Source organism: Aspergillus stella-maris (assembly GCF_047715825.1).
Source record: "Aspergillus stella-maris strain CBS 113639 unplaced genomic scaffold BDV14scaffold_6, whole genome shotgun sequence".
NCBI classification, from domain to species: Eukaryota; Fungi; Ascomycota; class Eurotiomycetes; order Eurotiales; family Aspergillaceae; genus Aspergillus; species Aspergillus stella-maris.
Window position 1 is genome coordinate 406831 of NW_027396800.1, and position 20795 is coordinate 427625.

At 50.0% G+C, this 20795-nt stretch overlaps 5 protein-coding genes across 5 annotated transcripts; 2 read left to right on the forward strand and 3 right to left on the reverse strand.

Moving 5' to 3' along the window:
* Positions 1-2674: 2674 nt before the first annotated feature.
* On the forward strand, positions 2675-7980 carry abcB (putative ABC multidrug transporter; the record flags this gene model as incomplete). The annotated part of the gene is made up of 15 exons (XM_073772445.1): positions 2675-2899; positions 2971-3508; positions 3558-3784; positions 3840-4119; positions 4191-4424; positions 4480-5264; positions 5319-5481; positions 5537-5878; positions 5934-6057; positions 6117-6188; positions 6239-6354; positions 6411-7029; positions 7091-7171; positions 7244-7636; positions 7704-7980. 15 exons carry the CDS (start codon positions 2675-2677, stop codon positions 7978-7980), a joined length of 4476 nt encoding a protein of 1491 aa, XP_073632075.1.
* Positions 7981-9355: 1375 nt separating this feature from the next.
* BDV14DRAFT_118008 (nucleoporin Nup120/160) lies at positions 9356-13714 on the reverse strand. The gene is made up of 3 exons (XM_073765820.1): positions 12971-13714; positions 10770-12911; positions 9356-10722 (listed from the first exon to the last, which is right to left on the reverse strand). The coding sequence occupies exons 1-3, from the start codon at positions 13608-13610 to the stop codon at positions 9533-9535; spliced, it is 3972 nt and encodes a 1323-aa protein (XP_073632076.1). The 5' UTR covers positions 13611-13714; the 3' UTR covers positions 9356-9532.
* A 273-nt stretch (positions 13715-13987) lies between these two features.
* BDV14DRAFT_118016 (recombinase RAD51) lies at positions 13988-15523 on the reverse strand. The gene is made up of 4 exons (XM_073765821.1): positions 15185-15523; positions 15030-15109; positions 14889-14956; positions 13988-14830 (listed from the first exon to the last, which is right to left on the reverse strand). The coding sequence occupies exons 1-4, from the start codon at positions 15269-15271 to the stop codon at positions 14019-14021; spliced, it is 1047 nt and encodes a 348-aa protein (XP_073632077.1). The 5' UTR covers positions 15272-15523; the 3' UTR covers positions 13988-14018.
* A 111-nt stretch (positions 15524-15634) lies between these two features.
* Positions 15635-16823, reverse strand: BDV14DRAFT_166344 (uncharacterized protein). Its single transcript, XM_073767471.1, has one exon. The coding sequence runs from the start codon at positions 16525-16527 to the stop codon at positions 15985-15987; it is 543 nt and encodes a 180-aa protein (XP_073632078.1). The 5' UTR covers positions 16528-16823; the 3' UTR covers positions 15635-15984.
* A 2661-nt stretch (positions 16824-19484) lies between these two features.
* On the forward strand, positions 19485-20375 carry BDV14DRAFT_196434 (uncharacterized protein; the record flags this gene model as incomplete). Its single annotated transcript, XM_073772446.1, has 4 exons — positions 19485-19647; positions 19701-19729; positions 19797-19934; positions 19986-20375. The coding sequence occupies 4 exons, from the start codon at positions 19485-19487 to the stop codon at positions 20373-20375; spliced, it is 720 nt and encodes a 239-aa protein (XP_073632079.1).
* Between the last annotated feature and the right edge of the window lie 420 nt (positions 20376-20795).

Here is a 20795-nt window from a genome sequence, read left to right on the forward strand (position 1 = left end):
GAAAAATTCTTTCTCGCGCGATACTACTGTACTGTCAGGCAAACCAGGTCTTCGTGGTCAAGAGACACGCCATGCAGTAAGCTAGATCCGTTCGCTTACTAGCCTTACCTCACAAACTTCTTAGTTGGGTCGGTGGCTGTAATTCATAATCTAGTGCTTCATCAATTTCCTTCAGGCTTTCAGGCGTAGTTCCCAGGATCATACTCGGGATCAGTTGACGTGGACTCGGATGCCCAGGGTGTGCACAGTCCTTGATCATCGGTGTTGGTTACTTGGTTGAATCATCCTGTGGAGTATATGGCAGGCCTTGTGTCGCTAGTGACGTACGGGCGTCTCGCTTACAAACTTCTCAGGTAGAACCCCTTTCCGAGGGAAGCAAGAGCAGATGGAGTCGGAAATTAGACTCAGGGGAAGTGGGTGCCTTTAAAGCATCTAAGTTCTCTATATCGTCAGTAGGAGCGGTGCATACTAAAATCAGTAGCCCTGTAACTGTAGGCAGTAAGGGGAGACGGCAGCTGCGTCGGTTCACACACCAAAGACTGGATGAGCGCGCCTGGGGGAGGCCGATGACAGGCTCGAAGATGCAAGCAGCGATTCAGAAGGAGTTTGTTTGTGTTACAGCATGCAGTCGGATAACAGAATGCAATTACCAAGTTCTGCATGATCAAAGAATAAAAGTCATGATTGTTGCTTTTTCGTTCCCGCACTCTTCACGTCGGAGTTCGGTGCTCAGGAGTCCAGAGTCCAGAGTCCAGTGGAGCTTGATATTGCCGATTGTTCCTGTTGAGGTAAGCGGGTCGCTTAGGCCTGGACTAAGGGCAATCAACGTTCGATAGTGCGAAGTTAAGTCGCTCTCTATTTTGACTCCTCCATTGTTCTTAGATCAGAGTGTTAGTGTGAGATCTCGATTGCGATTCAATCTTCCGTTAGTTAGAGTACCCATATTCTTTTGCACATTGCTAGTGGATTTTTTGAGGCGCCGCTGACACCACCGAGTAACGAGGGTGGGTACCTGCCTGAAGAAAATTGCAAAGAACATAGAACAAATCCTGGTTCGCGATGGCGATCTACAGCCCGCCGCCACGAAAAGCCTCTTCATATAGGCTGTGACAAGTCCATGAAAGAAAAAGTTTTGGCTGGAGCCGTTCGAATGCTTGGGAGCAAAGAATCAAGGAAGGAGTTGCCAGTCCTGCGGTTCGGCGACGCCTTCCCCCCGCTTGACATGGGTCTTCGGTTGGATTCTTAACCCGGTCACTGCAGCAAACCACCACCCACGAACAGGATTTTCTGCATTGATTCCTTCTGTGCTGTCAGTATCTAGTGGCAGGGCGTTCTTGGAACCCAAATTCTCGACCTGGCGTCAGCCACGGCGTAAACTCCATGGTTGAAAGTGATGCATACACCACGAAGGAAAGGGCGTCAGTTGACAAAGTCGCGCAGGATGACACTACGAAATAAATCTGGAATTGCAATTTCAGCTGCATTTGTTACAAGGATCCAAGCGCTTGAGCCCGTAGGGTAACCATGGCCAACCGAACTCTGCACTGCTGCAGAATCGATCATTATCCAACCCGCCAGTCAACGGGCTTGTGGTCCTTAACATTTCAATCGGGCCATCACGCGCGTCATTAGATCTCTTGACCGAAAACAACCATTTAGATTGTGTACCGTGTGATGGAGGCTGCAAATCTGTCATCTCCAATCCAGACTGCGCGAAAGACAAATAGCCTGAGTTTCCGCCTACTCTTGCCAGCGTCCACACAAGCATTGAAATCCGGGGGTGGAGATCAAGGATTCAATGACTGATCCAGTCCTCTTCAGACCACCTACTGCAGGCATTCGCCTTGCACTCCTAGAGGCGCAGCGCCAGCGGCCCAAGATCCATAATAATACAGTCACATATATCGGAAATTTATAGCGATTTGCGAGATACCCACCGATTCGATCATGTCGGGAAAGGCAACCCTAAAGTCCTATGTCGCACAACATGTCTCCTCGTGTTGGTAGGGGATTTGCTCCAGTAACTCGAGCGTTACACGTAATATGCGAGGGGTCAGGAGTTATTGCCACTTAGAACTCATATTTGCAGCTTCAGGTTGAGATGACTTTGCGTTTGCGAGGTTTTAGAACAGGACCAATGAGCAATAAGGTGGAGCGATCTATTGTTGATATTCTATTATTGATGCACTTCTTCTCCTGAGTTTTGACCGCGGGTTATGGCCATGTTCCAGGGCTCGGACTCATTGGGTGAGTGATGATACATTTCATCCTCCTATGGCGATGTACAGTCTAGATGCTGTTCCTGCTCATTCGCTGCATTTGCCATCACACCTCTAGGGCTATGCTTGGTTCCTACCCTCTTATACTCCGTACTTGGGTAGTGCTTTGCTAGGTGCCAGGGGACGTGCTATGGTTCGTCTTCACCATTGACGCCCAGCATCAGGACCGCCATCGACGCATGTTTGGCAAAAACGTGGGTCCCTTGAGCCGAGTGTCCTCGCTTTATCCTGGCCATTCCATTGGGACGTGAGAAAAAGCAAAGCATCTAATACATGCAAAGCAGGGAAAACCTACCGAGACTTCAAATCTTCGCAAGAGATTCTCACGGTATAAGGTGTCATCACGGACCTGAACAATATACGGCGCCCATGGAAGGCCACCGTACCAGGCAGTGATGGCGCGTCAATCACCTCTATCCTTATGCCTGCAGGCGGACAACTCCATACAGCCCGTCCCTTCAATATGTCGAGGGGGCTTTGATTTCTCCCTGCTTTTTGAAGAGGTGATTTTAGGTGCCCTGCCTCTGGCGATAATAGCACTGTTTCTGCCACTACGAATATGGCGTCTGTTTCAGAAGCCTCGTAAGGTAGTGCCATCCGCTCTGAAGTATGCTAAATTGGTGAGTATACGGTTCTTCTTATGTTAGTGAGTCGAATCACCAGTTACTAACATGGTACATCGACTGAACAGCTTCTGTGGATTTGCTTGGGGATATTGCAGCTGGGCCTCACGGTACAGTGGGCGCTGTCCTCGGCCTCTCGAACCTTCGCGTCTGTCGCTGTCAACGCCATTCTTATCTCCGCTTCTTTCCTCCTCGCTCTCCTCTCCTACGCAGAACACAACTTCTCTACTTCGCCATCCTTTCTTCTCAACGTATATTTATTCGCTACTCTCCTTTTCGATATTGCAAAGACAAGAACTCTCTGGCTTCGGGAACAAGGAACGACTGGCGAAACAATTGCAGCGCTGACCTCCGTCACCGTCGGGGTCAAACTTCTGCTGCTTGTGCTTGAGTCGGTAGAGAAGAGATCAATCCTTCACGATGAATATAGAGCATATCCACCCGAGAAAACTGGAGGAATATTCAACAGGAGCTTCTTCTGGTGGTTGAACCCTTTGTTTCGGCAAGGGCTCTCGAAATCTCTTGTCGTGGATGATCTTTTCGTTCTTGACAAACAATTGTCCTCGAAGCGACAGCATTCGACGTTGGAAAGTGCTTGGAACAAAGGTAGCATTCAGAATACTCCCATCCCTAGTCTTCTATTAACAAGACTCAGTTCCGCAGAAAACCCCGAATACTTTCCTTGTGCTGACGCTGAAAACATTCAAATGGCCAATCTGCGCAGCAATTCCTCCGCGGGCCCTCCTCGTTGCTCTGAACATCTGCCAACCTCTTCTGCTTCACAGATCACTATCTTACTCGCTAGAGCCCGTCAACAGTACAACGAATAATATCGGCTACGGATTGATCGGTGCATACATTCTGGTCTACGTGGGTCTAGGTGTAAGTCCGCTGCCTCCAGAGTATCCGTTCACAATACTAACTAGAGGCTTACTAGGTAACAATGGGACAACAACAGCACCTTACCTATCGCGCAATAACAATGATCAGAGGGGCCATCGTCTCCATGATTTACAAAAAGGCATGCACTCTGAAACTCAATGATGCGGATCCAGCAGAGTCGGTGACCCTCATGAGCGCGGACATCGAGCGGATAGTTCAAGGTTGGCAGACTTTACACGAGATGTGGGCGACTATTGCAGAAATCGCGTTGGCCATATTCCTTCTTGAAAGGGAGCTGGGTGTGGCATGCTTGGTTCCAGTAGGGGTAACCTTGGGTAAGCTCGACGATCTTTCTTTCTTTTTCCTGAATGATAAAGATCTGCTTACTGATAACCTCCCGGTATAGTTGCTCTGCTAGGCTGTATAGGTGCGATGGCCATGGTCGTCGCACGCCAAGCTTTGTGGCTTGAAGCCATCGAAAGGCGTATTTCTGCTACCTCTTCAATGCTAGGGTCAATGAAGGGGATCAAAATGCTCGGGCTTCAGCCTTTCTTCTCGAGATTCGTTCATGGGTTACGGACTGATGAGCTGGAGATCTCGAGAAAATTCAGGAAGCTTCTGGTGTGGAATATGGCTTTTGGTGATTCACTATGCTATTTTCTTTTTTTTTTTTCAATGCTAATATGTTGGATCAGCTTGGTTGACCCGTCTATTCGCGCCTATCTTCGCATTAGGCGCGTTTGTCGGCATTGCACACAGTCGAGGTGACGACTCTGCTTTGAATACAACGACAGTTTTTACTTCCTTGTCGCTTTTCGCGCTTCTAGCAGATCCACTGATGTCCCTCGTCATGGCCTTGATGGCATTTGCCGGGTCGGTCGGCTCTTTTGCTAGAATTCAGATCTATCTAGAAAAAGAAAGTCATACCGACCTAAGGAATCAGATCATCGCGCGCCCTTACCACCCTTTGGGATCGAAAAAGCTCGCTTATGTTGCTCAGTCAGAGCTTGCTTCTAGCGAATCCAGCTCTTCCTCCCAGTTGTCTAAAGGCTCAACCTCGTCACTCCCTTATCATATGGTTGCTGTTCAGAATGGGTCATTTGGGTGGGACCCCGAAAAAGAACTGTCTGTGCAGAATGTGACGTTGACTATCCCTCCGGAGGCGTTTGCTATGTTAGTCGGCCCATCTGGCTGTGGCAAATCAACACTTCTCAAAGCAATTCTTGGTGAGGTTCCTTGCCAGGGCGGCACCGTCCAGCTAGCAACAGATAGTGTAGCATTCTGTGATCAAACGCCTTGGCATCTAAATGCATCAATCCGAGAATGCATTGTTGCCATGTCTGAGTTTGACAGCGAGTGGTATCGCTCAGTCATAAACGCTTGCGCTCTAGCAGCGGACTTGGGGCAACTGCCTTGTGGGGACGACACCATCATTGGGAGCAAGGGAATCTCCCTCAGTGGAGGTCAAAGCCAGCGCATTGTACGTCCGACCACGCCCCAGCTCATAATCCTGAAGTCACTCTGACTTTCTTAGGCAATTGCAAGAGCAGTATACGCAAGAAAGGAACTCATCATCTTCGATGATGTCTTCAGCGGTCTGGATACAGGAACAGAGAACCATATATTTCATCACTTGCTAGGAGATCATGGGCTTTTACGGTCCATCAGTGCGACAGTATTATTCGCATCCTCTTCAGGTAAGTTATTTAGTGAAATTCCGAAAGCCATCGTCCCTAACGTCTAATTAAACAGTCAAGCGGGCTCCTTTCATGGACCATATCTTGGTACTCGATAAACACGGTTTTGTCACCGAGCAAGGCGCCTTCGCTGCTCTTGATGCTGCCGGTGGTTATATCTCAAGCTTCGCGCTAGACCGACCCGACGCGAAGGCTCAGGTGATCGCGAAAGACAAAGTAGAGGTCTCTAAGGTCGAAGTCTATCTTGTCGACAAGAGCTCGGATACAGAATCCGGTAGCTACAGAGGAGAAGGCGACATCGCTGTCTACCAGTATTATGTCCGGTCCATCGGGTTGCTCCCAACGGTTTTCTTCGCCATCGCCATTTCTGGATTCATTTTCTGCATATCCTTCCCAAGTGAGCAGCGGTACTCTCCCCTTGTTTACCTTCAATCTGACCTCTTTCCCACCAGGTATGTGGGTTAAATGGTGGGCGAGCTCCAATGAAGCCAATTCCGGCGAGCGGACAGCATATTATCTAGGAATTTATGCAATGCTAAGTGTGATCGGCCTGCTATGTCTACTCGCAGGTGCCTGGTGTGTTTCCTCAGCAAATGTTTTCTATGCTAGATTTGCTTATACTCGCATGAACGCAGGCAAATGATCATCAAAATGGTGCCAACATCTGGTGAGATTTTCCACAGGCAGCTATTAACCACGGTCTTGAAGTAAGTTTTCTGCAATGACATATCACATGAGAATATACTAATGAATGTAGTGCGCCAATGCTGTTTTTCTCGATCACCGATGGCGGCTCCATCCTCAATAGATTCAGCCAGGACTTGCAACTCATTGATATGGAGCTCCCAATCGCTGCAATCAATACATTTGCCAGTAAGGCTTCCATTGAGGGTAACAACGACCTTCTCATGCTGATATATTCTTATTAGCTTTTGTTCTCTGCATCTGTCAGATGATATTTATGGGCATTGCCTCCAAATACGCAGCCATCTCCTTCCCCTTTGTCCTCTTGATTGTTTATGCCATCCAAAAGGTTTACCTCAAAACCTCGAGGCAATTACGATTACTTGATCTTGAAGCAAAAGCACCACTATACTCTCATTTCACGGACTCTCTCAGTGGTCTTGTCAGCCTCAGGGCATTTGGGTGGCAGCAGTCACTCCAGGAGAAGCACTACCAGCTTCTAGATCGCTCGCAGAGGCCATTCTACCTTCTGTTCGCTGTTCAGCGCTGGCTCACTCTTACCCTCGACTTAGTGGTTGCTGCGATCGCAGTACTGCTAACAATTTTATTCGTTGTGCTTCGAGGACAGATCAGTGCTGGATATATTGGAGTCGCACTGCTGAACGTCATCATGTTCAGTCAAAGCATCAAGCTTATGGTGACTTTCTGGACTAACCTCGAAACGCATATTGGTTCGATACAGCGCATCAAGTCATTCACCGAGACGGTTCAGTCTGAGAATCTCCCCGGAGAAAACGACTCGGTTCCGCCAAGCTGGCCCGCAGAAGGGAATATTGAGGTCAAGTCCTTGTCCGCGGAATATAGGTAAGTTCTTGGAAATCATACAGGTATGGCATACCAATCATACTGACACGTTCTTACGCAGACCCTCTGAGCCCGTGCTCAACGACCTCAATATCTCAATAGTTGCAGGTGAGAAAGTAGGTATCTGTGGTCGAACAGGAAGGTATGCTCCCTGTCCTGAACTTTGTTTTGCGCCTGGTCTCCAGCCTTTGTACTGACGCATCAAACTCATCAGTGGCAAAAGCTCCCTCGTCATGAGCCTGTTCCGTATGCTAGATCTCATCAGCGGCACCATCATCATCGACGGGCTCGACATCACCCAACTTCCGCGTCAAGAGATCCGCGCTCGTATCAACGGCGTTTCCCAGAGCCCTCTTCTAATAAAGGGAAGCGTAAGACTAAACGCCAACCCATCAGCGATTGGTGCCGTTGGAAGTGCAGTATCAGATCAGGCGATCCTGAACGCCCTCAGAACCGTGGACCTACACACCAAAGTCATCGAGAGCGGTGGTTTGGATACCGACATCGACGACCTTCACCTCTCTCACGGCCAACAGCAGCTTTTCTGCTTAGCTAGGGCAATTCTCCGGCCCGGGAATATCCTTGTTCTAGATGAGGCCACGAGCAAGTATGTCACACTCGTCATTGGACAGATCCTGTTCATGAATAGTCACTAATCTGATCTTCCGTTTTAGTGTCGATTCCAAAACAGACGAGATCATGCAACGCGTCATCCGCGAGAAGTTCTCCTCACATACCGTGCTAACAATCGCCCACAAGCTTGAGTCCATCCTCGACTATGACAAGGTGATCGTGCTCGACAACGGGCGAATCGTCGAGGCTGGCGTGCCGTATGACCTCCTGGTCGACGACGGATCTCAGTTCAGGAAATTGTATTATGCAGGGTATAGTTCGGACAGCGACGCGGGTGAAGGGTCTAGTAGGGATGTAAACGGTTTGCATACTGCTTGATTGGGTGGATAGACTATCATTCTTTGCCTGCTCCTTTTTTTCTCGTCCCTTTTCTTCTTCAGAGAGGCGCATGCGCACCGACTTTTTCTCCTGCTCTTCTTTCTTTTCTTGGTTGGGAAACTACTACTTTCGTCTAATCCCAGCCCTGGGCCCGGTCCTCCTTTTGCTAGTCACCTGTTAATACTTTAGTATATAATCTACGTCCTTTCAACTATACTCCCACGAAAGTAAATCATCCAAACCCCCAGCAAATCTTCAAGCGCTGAACAAAAACATCATCAGTCCTAATACCAATCCTCACCGAAACCGAAAACCATCAGGCTCAAAGCGCTGCACCCTTACAAGGCTGCATGAACCAGCTGAGTCCGCACAAGATGTATCCTCACCTCCACCAAATCCCAATCCCAGTTCCGCGTACTCCGTAAACAAGCAAGCAGCTTGGAGAGAAGCAAGCATGTACGTAAGCAGCAGCCAATCGCATAGAATCCTATCCGGCTTCGGACATTGACATCGATTTCGCCAATGCCATCGACTTCGCCAACACGATCGCCATCGAACACGATCCAGACCGTATTTGCTTCTTCGCTATAACCCCCAGCCTATACAGCGTAGTCAGCCTCGAGTCTACGTAGAGTCTAGAGTTCAGAGTCCAGAGTACAGAAAGTAGAAAGATGGCCGACAACAGGGCATTCGCCACAAACATCAGCGATCTCGCCGTCTATCGCCATCGCCCCGGTCCACTGATCTCAGCTCTCAGCACCATCTCGCGACCTCGGCCTCCGCTATCGCCGAGATCAGGACCGGGATCGCGGACGCATTGACCCTTCAGCCTGATGTCTAGTGGAAATGGAACAGACCTGTACCCCTGTAGACTACCTGTCCGGAACCTCCGGGTTGGTAGGTATGTATGTACGTATGTATGTGCTTACGTATGGGTCATGCGAACTGACACGCAAGGATTTAGGGAGGCAGGTACGACTCTCCGCCCGGGCTCTGGCTTTGGCTTTGTTAATAATTCGATGGACTAGGAAGGTGGTAAAGGGAGTCGTACTCGAGTTGAAGTTGCCTGCTTGATGGGATGCCTTAGGTAAGTAGTTGTGATATACAAGGTACCGTACATAGGTAGCAGGTCATCTAGGTCCTGAAGGTTCAGTTGTCCACGTGCTAAACATTGGGTTCTTACGGGGGTATCCAGCATGGATATCCCGGTCCCGTAGTGACCGAATCTGACGGATGTTATTATTACTGTAGTCTGTGGTACTGGAGTTAATTATTCGCCTCTGGACTACTCCGGTACCGCGAATACATGGTAGCTGAGGTTACGAATAGGCCGTACTGTAATTCAACAAGACGTAGTAAGTTTGCAGATACCTATGCGGCCTAGTCTAGCCTTAGACCACCTAAATTCAAATTCAAGTTCAAGTTGAAACCACCATACACCGCGCACGAAATTGACAACAAAAATGTAAAGTCCTTAGATAGATGGAAATAAATAAGATACAAAATGCAATCCATATCCCTCGACAAGCCAGAAAATGAATATGTTTCAAGCTCAAGCAAGCAACATCGTCTGATCATTATCAACCGCATCCGCATCAAGTTCAAACCCAGCCGCGGCATCAAGTCCAAACTCCCAGTCGCCCCGTTCGATTCTGCTAACACGGTCTAACTCAGCCTGGTACTCGCGGCGAAGGTGGTCAAGTGTGACGATGACCCGGCGGCGCGGGCCAGATGAAGCTGCCGCTGCAGGAGGCGGGAAGGCAACGGGTGACTTGGAAGATTTGGTGGAGAGCAGTTTCAGACTTGAGATTGAGCCGTGGCGGGAGGACGATGTATCTGCGTCGTCCATGAAGACGTCGTCTTCGGAGGACGTACCCGTGCCTGTTCCTGTGCCGGTAAATGTGCTAGATGCTGTATCTGTAGTTGATCTGGGGACGATGCCATTGCGGGATGGGACGCCAGGACGAGGCTCGTCTTTGTCGACGAGGATGTAGGCTTCGCTTTTGTCAACGCAGGCGAGGAGGTTGATGAGGGATAGAAGCTCTTGTCTAATTTCGTTGCTCTCGGGGTCGTCTTCGTCTAGAATGTGGTGGAGAGCGTCGCCGGCTTTGGCTTTGGAGAGGAGAAGGTGGTGGGTGGATGTTTCTCTAGCTTGGCGAAGGCGTTCGACGTTGTGGTAGGCAACTTCTGCTGCACCGCGGTAGTCTCCGCGTTTGATGCGGTAGGCTTGGAGGACTCGTTTGTAGTCTACCGTGCCTTCGGAAGTTCTCTGTGAAAGGGAGACCAGGATCTCGTCCACGTGGGAGGCAATGTTGGGGATAAGAGAAGTGGGGAAGTGGAGGATCTGGTCGAGCCCTGAGGTGCCTGGGCCTGAAGCAGCCAGTATGCTGGTAACAAGGGAGCCCAGAGCAGTTCTCTGCAGTGCAGAGTCCTGGTACCGAGACAGTGCAGAGTAAGCCTGGTCAAACTGGCAGATATGCAAGCAGGCGTAGAATTGGCGTGAGAGAAGATCATTCTTCAATCGGACGACCTCGGAGTCTTGCTCGCTGCCTTGTTCACTGGAGAGAGCTTGCAATGCCAGGCTAGCAAACTCTGAGACATGGGAATAGGCGGAAGCCTGCTCGAATATCGAAGAAATGTGCTGGAAGTACTTCGGAAGGCCATTATGGAAGCAGTCAACAGAGACCATGTCGAGGAGAGTCGAAGACATTTCGTGCAGGTTACCGAGCGGCTTTCCGCAAGCTGGGCATACTTAGTAACAGAATAACAATGGAGATTCGTAAACTTACAAAGAAGGTAGGCAGCTTTCCTGAAATACAAGGCTGCTGTATCGAGCTCAGCCATGGCCACATACAGACGACCTTTGACATAGGTGGACCATGATGTGCTCGCTTGGAAGCGTAGGAAATCCCAAGCAAGGTCGAGGTTGCCCTTGGCTATCAAATCGCACTGGATGTAGACCAAGGCGTTCGGATAGGCCACTTCACCTGGACGGCTCACCCATGATAGCACATCTTGAATTCCAAGCGTCAGCGTATAACTCTGGGGAATGCCGATGGCCTGGCGAGGCTTAATGTCCGTGGCGAAAAGATCCTCCAAAAGAGTCACTGTCCGTGAGTTCTTCCCATTCGATTTTGGAACTGTCAAGGAGAACGAGGATATGGGCGAATCCTCTGTTTTCTTTTCCGGTCTGTCTGTTGCTTTGCGTGTGTTTGAACTCAACCACGACATCATTTCATATTCTCGAAATAGGGTGACGAGCTCTACAAACAGCTCGACTGCGTCAAAGGTTGAGCGCTCTTCTTGCTGCACTTCTCCATCAACAAAGACAACAAGCACCAGAAGATCCACCAGTAACTGGCGCGTAAATTTAATCGTCTCCTGGACACCGTTCACCGTAATCTTCACACCGAAATGTGTAGGAAGAAGATCGGAATCCTTGCCTGGGAACCCGAGTGGGATAGTCTCGAGGATTTTGTAGAATATTTCGCTGGATAGCATATAGATGTTCAACTGCTGGTTGATCTCGAGGATCAAGTTGTCATAATCTTGGTTGGAGATCTGCTCTGAGAAGTCGCACCGGTCACGGAAGGCATCCATTCTGTCTTGAACTGAAGACGAGGGTTCCGTGAAGATCTCTGCCTCGATGGCACCCTGGCAGGCCGCCTCAAGGTCAGCCGAGAATCTCTTCCTAAATTCGGACGCGACCGCCATCAAATGCGACGCCTCCTCGAAGAGATCACCCAGCTCTGACTCTAGGTTTCGGTGTCTCCATCTGTCCGCAGTTTTTGGTCCTTCATTTCGGAGTACAGGTCCTGAGTTGTGCAAGAGGAGCTCCGTGGAGCTGCACTCTCTGACTACCGCGCAGCTGTCTGAGAGAAGCACCCAAGGTGTTTCGTAGTAGGTGTCGTAAGACAGAGTAACAGGCTCGAACCTTCTCTTGTTCAAGTCCTCTGCGATTTGCCAGAATTGTCGCCACTTGGAGTCGGTATCGGTGCGGTATCGCGAGAAATCCATCTCATCGTCGTCGAACCTGCGAAGAGACACCGTAGCGGCAATGGTAGAGCATAATCGTTCCGACAGAGGAATTGTCTTTTTTAGAGTGCTCGAGGATGATAGGGGCTTGAGAGCTTCTTGATAGATGGCCAACGCAGTCTCAAGCACCTCTGAGGTGAACCTATTGGGCTCCAGGAGGAACTTCAACCACCTCTCTGTCGGATCAACGACATCGGCGGAAGCCGTATGTGGCGGGGGCTCTTGTCTGCGGGTATCTGACGTGGCAGAAGTCCAGTTGCTCGCCCAATCTGAATCCAATGATTCAAAATTGAAGTGAAGGGTGTATAGTTGATAAAGACCGCTATTTCTCCAGAGAACCCACAGCTCCATCCGCTTCCCTTCCTCCGCCGGCTTGACCTGGAAATCGGCAATGCTCCAGAACATATTCCCGCTTGAGTCGGGGTCAACAGGCGTGAGTTTAGAGTCGGGGTAAAGATCTTCGATCACCAAGGGTGTGGTAAGACCCCCTTTAACGGCCCAGAACTTGAAGCATCCATCTTCGAATGGCGAATATGTCACAACATAGTAGCGATATCCACCATCTAGCGCTCGCTCGACATTGAAAACACGGATGAATGACGATTCGGATGGGTTCAACGCGTATGTCAAGGTATCTTGTTGTTGTATCTCGCGACCAAGCAGGTCCTTCGTGGCTACCAGCTTGTTTGTAGCGAGGTTCCAGATCTTCAACGTGTGATTCAAGCAGACTGCAAAGGCGTATGTCTGGTCGGATGTAGTGGCGACCGCGTTCGCAACATGCGCGTCGAGATTGCGACCATCGTGCTTTATAGAAGCCTGAGCATTCCATCTAACCAGACCCCGAAGTGAAGCGCCCCAAGTTCTCTCATCGAGCGTGAGCGGAGACCAGTTCGAACCTAGGAGACATGACAAATTAGCTTATATCCCCTCTGTATGTTGTATGTTTTGGAATTACCATCATCAGCGGCCCGCCGCGTCAGGCGCAATAGCGCGCCGTTGTCAAGGGAGATGAACAGCTCAAACGGACTGCTCGCGTGCAAACGATGAGGGTGCGAAAAGGTCAAAGGCGCCGGAACATAAGACTTGCACCAGTCTGACACATTTTCACCGATGGACTCTGTCCTTCTAAAGAACTCCGGTCGCAGCGTCAAAGTGTGCAGCTCCTTGGAAGCCGTAATCACAAACACGTTCAGTACCTCATGCTCCTCCGAGTCTGCCAAAGCAACACCCGACGGCAAGATCTCCTCCTGGAAGTCCAATCGCAGTGTAACATTGTATTCATGGTTCTCAATGCCGCCCTTTGTTAGATCCACGCATTGGATATCGAGGATCTTGCTCCCGTTGACCACCCTCCAGAGAAAAGCGCGCGGGTAGGCATTGCGTTTGCGGAAGTAGACAGACCCCTGTGTCGCCACGTAGCGTCTTGCAAACTCGTCTTCGTCTTTCGCGGCGGATTCGTCAGAGCCGGTGAATGAGGAGATTGCGAATCGGGCCTTGTTCGCCGAGCTTGTTTGTGTTGGGATCGGGATGTTGACGAGGGTGTTTTGCGAGTAAGGCCGGAGGTCGACCTGGATATCTTTGTAGATTTTCGCCATATCGAATGGCTGCGCGGACCTCCTTCCTCTATTCGATGCAAGAATCAATTTCAAGCCTCCATCGTCGGGGTGGAGAATGAGAGATTGACAGCCCGACAAAGTTGAAGGGCAGAAAGCTGGGTTGAAGCTCTTCCGCGACTCAAAAAAAACAGGTCTTGGCACCGCTCTGCATCACCGCCTAGCATCACCCCGACTACAGTCTCTACAAAGAGTATTCCAAGTACCTTGATGTTTCTGTCTATATTCTAATTACTGTTTATTATATCACATGCGACTGCTATATCACTGCAAAAATACGAATATGTGCTGAAAGCGCGTGTCAAGTACAAGGGGACAGGTCTCAATAAATCAATGAATCGTCGCATCATAATCAAGTGCCAGAAGCAAGGAACAAGCCCATTGACAAGCTCAGTCATTCTCCAAGTCCTTCGGGCTTGGGTCCCCAATACCATCCTCATTGATGGCGAAGAGACAGTCGCTCTCCGGCAGACATGGACTGTCATAGATCTTGCAAACTCTCGTCTCGCCTCTACCCTTCTTCAAGCTTAACCTCGTCGTACTGGCATGTGCAATGATGTTACCACCAATGGGTTTCTTGGGGTCGGGATTGAACATCGCACTCGGACCGCCGTCAACCTGAGCAACAACCTGGTTCGTGATGACCACGGCAATGCCGAACTCATCGGCGAGACGCTGCAGGGTACGCATGAACTTCGCCAAGTGCGTCTGGCGAGTCGACAGCTCGCCACGCCCGTTGAAATCTGTACGATAAAGAGAGGTAGCTGAGTCGACGACTAGGAGAGAGAACCGCGTTTCGCACATCATCTGTGAAGCCTGGTTGAGCAGCTGCAGCTGGTGATCGGAGTTATAGGCTCGAGCATATGCCACATTGTCTAGGACTTCTTCACCGACGAGACCGAACCGCTGCGCAACGGCCAGTAGACGAACCGGACGGAACGTCCCCTCCGTATCGATATACAGACACTTTCCTTCTCCACCACCCATGTCAAATGGAAGTTGGCACGTAACGGCCAAGGTGTGGCAGATCTGACTCTTTCCTGTTCTAAACTCGCCGAAAATCTCCGTAATCGAGCCTGTCTCAATTCCACCTCCGAGGAGAGTATCTAGCTGTTTGGAGCCTGTTGTAATCGAGATGAGTTCGCTTCGTCGAGCATGCATTTCCGTGGCCGTCGTAAAGCCCATAGGAACCAATTTCGCCGCTGATAACCAACTCCCATTAGATCTCATCCTGTCACAAATATTCGCAGACAAACTCACCTTCAACCAGAATCTTCGTAGCTTTCTGCTCTGATATTCCCTTTATTTGCTCAAGCAATCGTTTTGGTCTGTATATATCAGCCTGTGAATCATTTCATTTTTATCGAAGGCAAAGAGTCGTTGGATATCGCGGGAACATACGTATACGCAATCGACTCGACGGTGTGATACCCCGCATCGACAAACAACTTGATGTCCCGAGATGTCAAACCTGCCATTCCCTGAGGACAAAATGTCAGTTTCGGGACCAAAGCAGCGGCAATGAATTTCTGAAAAAAAAAAAACCAGCATATTACCTCCAACGACGACAGAGGCGTGGGAGCTCCGGGGCCTGGGAGACCGCTATCGTCGATTTCTTGTTGACTCTCCATGTCTGCTGTCATTTTCTATAGAGATTCGTCCTGCGCAGATGCAGAGAAGAGGCAGAGGCTGTAGAAAGAATCGCCACTCGGCTCAGTCGAACAAGACGCGTCTCAAATCGCGCACCAATATCTCAACTAAGGCAAGACGTTTGCTCGCGGAGGCGGGAGTCCTGCAAAGAGCTTTCGCCGATAGTCTGAAAGATCCGAAAGGACTGTTAATGGAGTAGACGACTTCGTTGTTGCTGGGACAAATTCCTCATAATCTTCGCTTTGGCACCGGGGTCAAGATGTGGACGCGTCTCCATCACGAAGTCACGTGCATCCAGGCATAGCCACTGCTGCCTTGGTACGGAGTAAACAGAATCCAAATCTCGATCTCTTCTTGATTAAAATCTGCCAATGAGCGAAAGATACAAAACCCCATGCAAACACTGATAATTGTACAGGGTTCTAGTCAAGATGCTACTTTTACGAGTCGTATCAGAGGATAATGATATCCTGGATACACAAGCACTCGGCCAACATCGATATGGCTAGACGTTCACTTTCTGGCAAGCGAGTCGTTAAGATTGTCCAATGAAGGTTTGCCGCTACTCTCGGCTGGATCCTGGTATATCGGCGTCAGCTGGAACATTTCAGCTGGACGAGGTGGCCCTGGCGGAAGAGTCTCATCGAAGAGCTTGCTGAATCTACGTCTGAAGTCCTCAGACGAGCCTCGACGGCGTCCTAATGCATTATGAGCTAAGTGTGCTGTTTTGCGGAGTATGATTTCGCCTCATGGACCCAGGTTGATGCTCACCTTCGCGCACTGACATCCTCTTATACCCCGCGATTGGCTTCATCCATGAGCTCCGAGAAGCGAACCACCCTCGAGAAAGAGGTCTCTCATATTCGGGAAGTCTAGGCATGTCGCGAGGACCAATGTCGACCTGGGGAGGTCGGCTCGATCGGAAAGTGTCGATGTGTATGCTCTCGAGTACACTCTCGGTTTGGCTATCTTCCTCGGCCGAAGTGCGGTGCGTGCTAGGGTGCGTACTGGGCGCGGCAATCGAAGCTGGCTGGGTGGTTTGAGGTGACTGGATGCTACTGGCCGTCGACTTGTGTCTAAGCAGCGAACCCAGGACTGATGATCGTCTCTTTTCGGATATGCTGGCTGGCTTAGCAATAGAGTGTCGCTTCATTGTCCAGATGCCCTCCACTTCGATCCCCTTCTCCAGTGCTCTGGCGCCAAAGGGTATCTCATTTGACTCGGACCCGACCTCACCCATCTCGGCCATCTGTCCGGCGCGTTGACTCGCTTCTTCGGCGGCCTGTCTTCTGATTTTTCGTCTGTTGTAAGTGAGGACGCTGAACGAGTAGACGAGAACAACGAGCTTGCTATGTCAGCGGTGAGCAGATGAGCACGGATGTTACCTTACCAGGAGGAATGCAAGAGCCTAGAAGATGGTCAGTCATTGGACGCTGGGCCTGGCCCGATAGGCACTCACTACGCTCAGCTTCTGCCACAGCGCCCAGCCCTTCCAGAACCCCATCTTTAGTCGTATATCTCCTATGCCGGGGAGCGATCAATCATGCGGAACGTCGAGACAAGCCGACGCTTGGGTATATTTGCGAAGGATAAAGGAGTACCGAGATGAGTTCTCATCACCCGTCTGCTGAGGCTTCAAAGTAAATTGATAGGAAGCTGGGATATCTATACCGTGCAGCTGTACAGAGCGAATGTGATAGTAGCTGTGGTAGAGCCATTGTGTTCAACGCGACAGGATGATGTTGGTGGTAACAGAGGGTGTTGATAGTTGAGGCAGGAACGACCTGCGGCTTTACCAGAGTACCTATCCCCGAGCGCCGTAGAAAACATATCAACGATCTATAAAGAGGAAGTTCGTGGTCACAATTGCACGAAAATGACAGATAGAGTTCCCACGATCAAAGGATATCTACGATTGAGAAACAAGAAAAAAAAAAAGCGGTCGTTCAACCAAGCAGTTAGATTCCCTGTAACCCGACGGTGTAATCCGATGACGCCACCCCAGGGTGGAAGTGTCTCTGCAGAATTGCTTCCCTCAAGTGTCACTTCCATTGCTTAGTGCCGTGTAGCATCGCGGATTACTCGCGCGAGTACAATCGACAACCCCAGGATTCGTACCGGGCACCAGTCGGAGCTGGCCAAGGCCGTAGCAAGGTCTCTGACTAACGGCTAACCTCCCACTCGACTATCCATTACAGATAAAGTAAACCAGGCTTGATGTGAAACTATAGTCCACCAGACGTCCTTGAGTTATCCCCTCAGAGCCTTTATCACTGGGTTCCGATGGAGTCAATATGTTTTCAAGCTTTTATGGCGAGAGGTCCAAGGGTGTTGGTAGTCTTTTTCTGCATTCTGCGATAGACTTGGCATTTTTCGCGTCAGGAAATGCACGCCTACTGCATAGAATATATAGTTCGGATATCTCAGCAACCAGATAACAAGATCATGGATCAAACCGCAAATTCATACATTTATATGGGTATACAAGGAGAACTTAATCACTATAATCGATGCAATGGCAGCTGTCAGTAACAGTAAAAGTTGGTATGTACTTAATCAACTTTCCTCTGGATCGGAACATAGTGCGCATCGTCAAAGACAAGGTATCCCCCCGGCCAACACCCAAAGCAGCAATCTTCATGACTCTCGCACAGACTGACATCCTGACAGCATGCACCTGAGCCTATTGGGACACAAGGTCTAGCCTCGTAAGCCCGACTCTCTTCGCAGATTGGGGCTTCGCGGCATTTTGAAACGCGCATCACATTCATTGAATTGCTGCAGAGCTTCCAATGCTGCACTGCGAGTCATCGGGGCATCTTTGGTTTGCGGAGATAATGGAATCAAGTTTTGCCTGGTTGTTATCGATGAGTCTGAAGCCTTTGTTGAAGGTCGGAGCTGCGATACGTTGAAACACCATCCGGCGATAATACCAGGCCTAGGAGAACATTGCACGTCGTTGCAGAGTCAGATCAACTTTCCGATGTTGGTATGACCAGGTATAGTGACATGATACCATAGTTTGGACAGGCAGGGGCCTTCAATTCTCAGCAATGTATCACCCCAGGGCCGATAATTATGATTATTGGCTTGATATACAACTCCAGAGGCAAATGTAAGAAAGCTAAATAGAGCAAGGGGGACCCAGTGTAAGCCGCCTCCATGTAAAGCTGTCGATCCGTTTTATGTTGCTCATGTTCTTAGGACTAAAAGGGAATCAGGTGTATGGCATCCCCCAACGACGAAGCTCGTGCTAGACCATGGCAAGAGATTTTGGATAACCAAAAGCTCGATATGAGGGTCGAAAATCTACCTACCCAGATAATAAGCACCAGCATTGTGATATATTGAGACATATGGCAGCGCGTGTTGTTAAACTGCAAGCGGAATTTCCTATGCGCCATCGCAAAGTGCCAACATGTGCGCAGAGTAGGGTTCAGATTAGCTGCTATCATGCTATGCCGCGCAGTTATCTAGACATGGCAAGAACGACCAAGCTTTGACCACAAGAAGGATTCAGGCCAGACAACTCTTTTCATGTGTACGGTACTGGAAGATATCCCCGCGTCTGTATTCAACTAACTTCCTAGCAGCGTAAGACTGGAATGCAACCATCACGCCACATCCATGGGACAGCCCAGGCACGTTCAGGCACGAAGTTTCTTGGTACTGCAGTTGGGATATATCAAGTCTGCAGTAGTGAGACAATCTTGGGCAGGCGTTCCTGAATCGCAAGACATACCCCGGACTAATTGCCCGTAAGGCTGGCACCCCGCTAGCCGATGCCTTACAGCGTACATGAACGCAGGCGAACTTACCGGAAGCAACTCCGGATCTACCGACAGAATCGGCAGAAACAGACAGTTGATAAACTCAAATCGACACGCAATCACATCTTGAACCAGCCCATCTCCAACTCATTTTCCTTGACAGACGACAAACTGGACCAAGGCTTCTCCGCCGCACGAACCACGAATCGATGACGTTGTGTAGGTTGAGCATCGGGCGCTAAAGGAACCTGGCGATCCTCATAAATTGGCCCGCCGGCCCCAGAGCCACCACCGAACAACCGATCATGTGAGGTCCTGTACGTGGTTCTCCATAGAAGATTATTTTCCGTCTTTTCATCGTCCCACTCTCCTTGAATATATAGTATCGACCCTCCTTCCATCCACAGAGTCTGCTTATACGACATTAGACGCCCAAATGGCTCCGTTCCTCAACAACATCCTGGGGCGCAAGCCTGCCGCACCCAGTGGCGGGGAAGCGGCGCACCCCGACCCTCGCTTTTCTGAAGACAGCCACCCCTCCACACCACTGAGCATCAGGAAAAGCCACGAGACTGAGCCACCTGAGTATAAATTGAGCGGTATGCAATATTTTCCTATGCCGCTTGAGATCTGTCTAACAATTGCGAATTAGTTGTCGATTGCAATGGCGAATATCTTCCTGTATGTTTAGCCGCCGCGCATCATCATTGATAGCAGCCAAGTTGGATCGCATACTAAGTTGACGAAGCCATCACCTCCAGAGAAGGAGAGCATCTGGCGCAAGTACCCCGGCTCCAGATCATCCGCGAACCACCGCAGTTTGGTTGACGAGAATGAGCCGTTCTCGATATCCCGCGAATCATTCGATTCATATCGCCGCTCCTTTGTAAGTCAATCTTACCACCAGTCACTACATTTTCAATCTAATTGTGTCTAGGACATCTCCGCGCGCTCCCCAGTGACCTACCACGACACTCTCCCCTCCCGCACATCCCTCGACTCGCGCTTCTCCCGCCTCCCCTCAGCAACCTCAACGTCTACCTTCGGGCACCGCTCCTTCGACCGCCCACCTTCAACAACAATGGAAGAGGACGGCTTCGAAGATGTCGGGCTTAATGACGACGAAGAAACAAAGCCCAAGAAGAAAGGCATATTCTCCCGCTTTGCCAGCGGCGACGACTCCCAGTCGGGATCTAGTTCTAAGCCCTCCTCACATCTGGGCTTCCACCTGCCGGGCCGGAAAAAGTCCGCTCAGGCGCCGACTACTTCGGAGATGCGCGCGATGAAGTCACCTTCTCCCGCTGTGTCGGAGGTGCGTGAGGGGTAGGTACATAGTAGGGGGGTGAAATCGGAATTGGAAATGCCGTTCCTCACCTCGGCGCTAAGCGCTTTGCATGACTCGATGTCTTGATGGACATGAACTGGGCTTGGATTTCTGGAATGACTGGCGTTCTTGGTTTAATCTGGTTTCCCTTTTTACCTCCATAACCGGTTTATGGACCGGTACCGCTTCATCTTGGATGAAATTCGCTTCTAATATTAATGTACGAGATATGCTCTTCACTTGTCTTCAATCGAAGGACTGGCGAGTGCGACGGAATATCATCAGCCCATCACCAGATTCTTACCCCTCATTGGTCCCTCCCTCCGTACTGCGTATCCGTATCCATCCCGCTCCGCACCCCAATCTTATCGCGCCACAAACAATGCAAACAACCCGCGACCGCCTAACCCGGCAGTAAAAAAA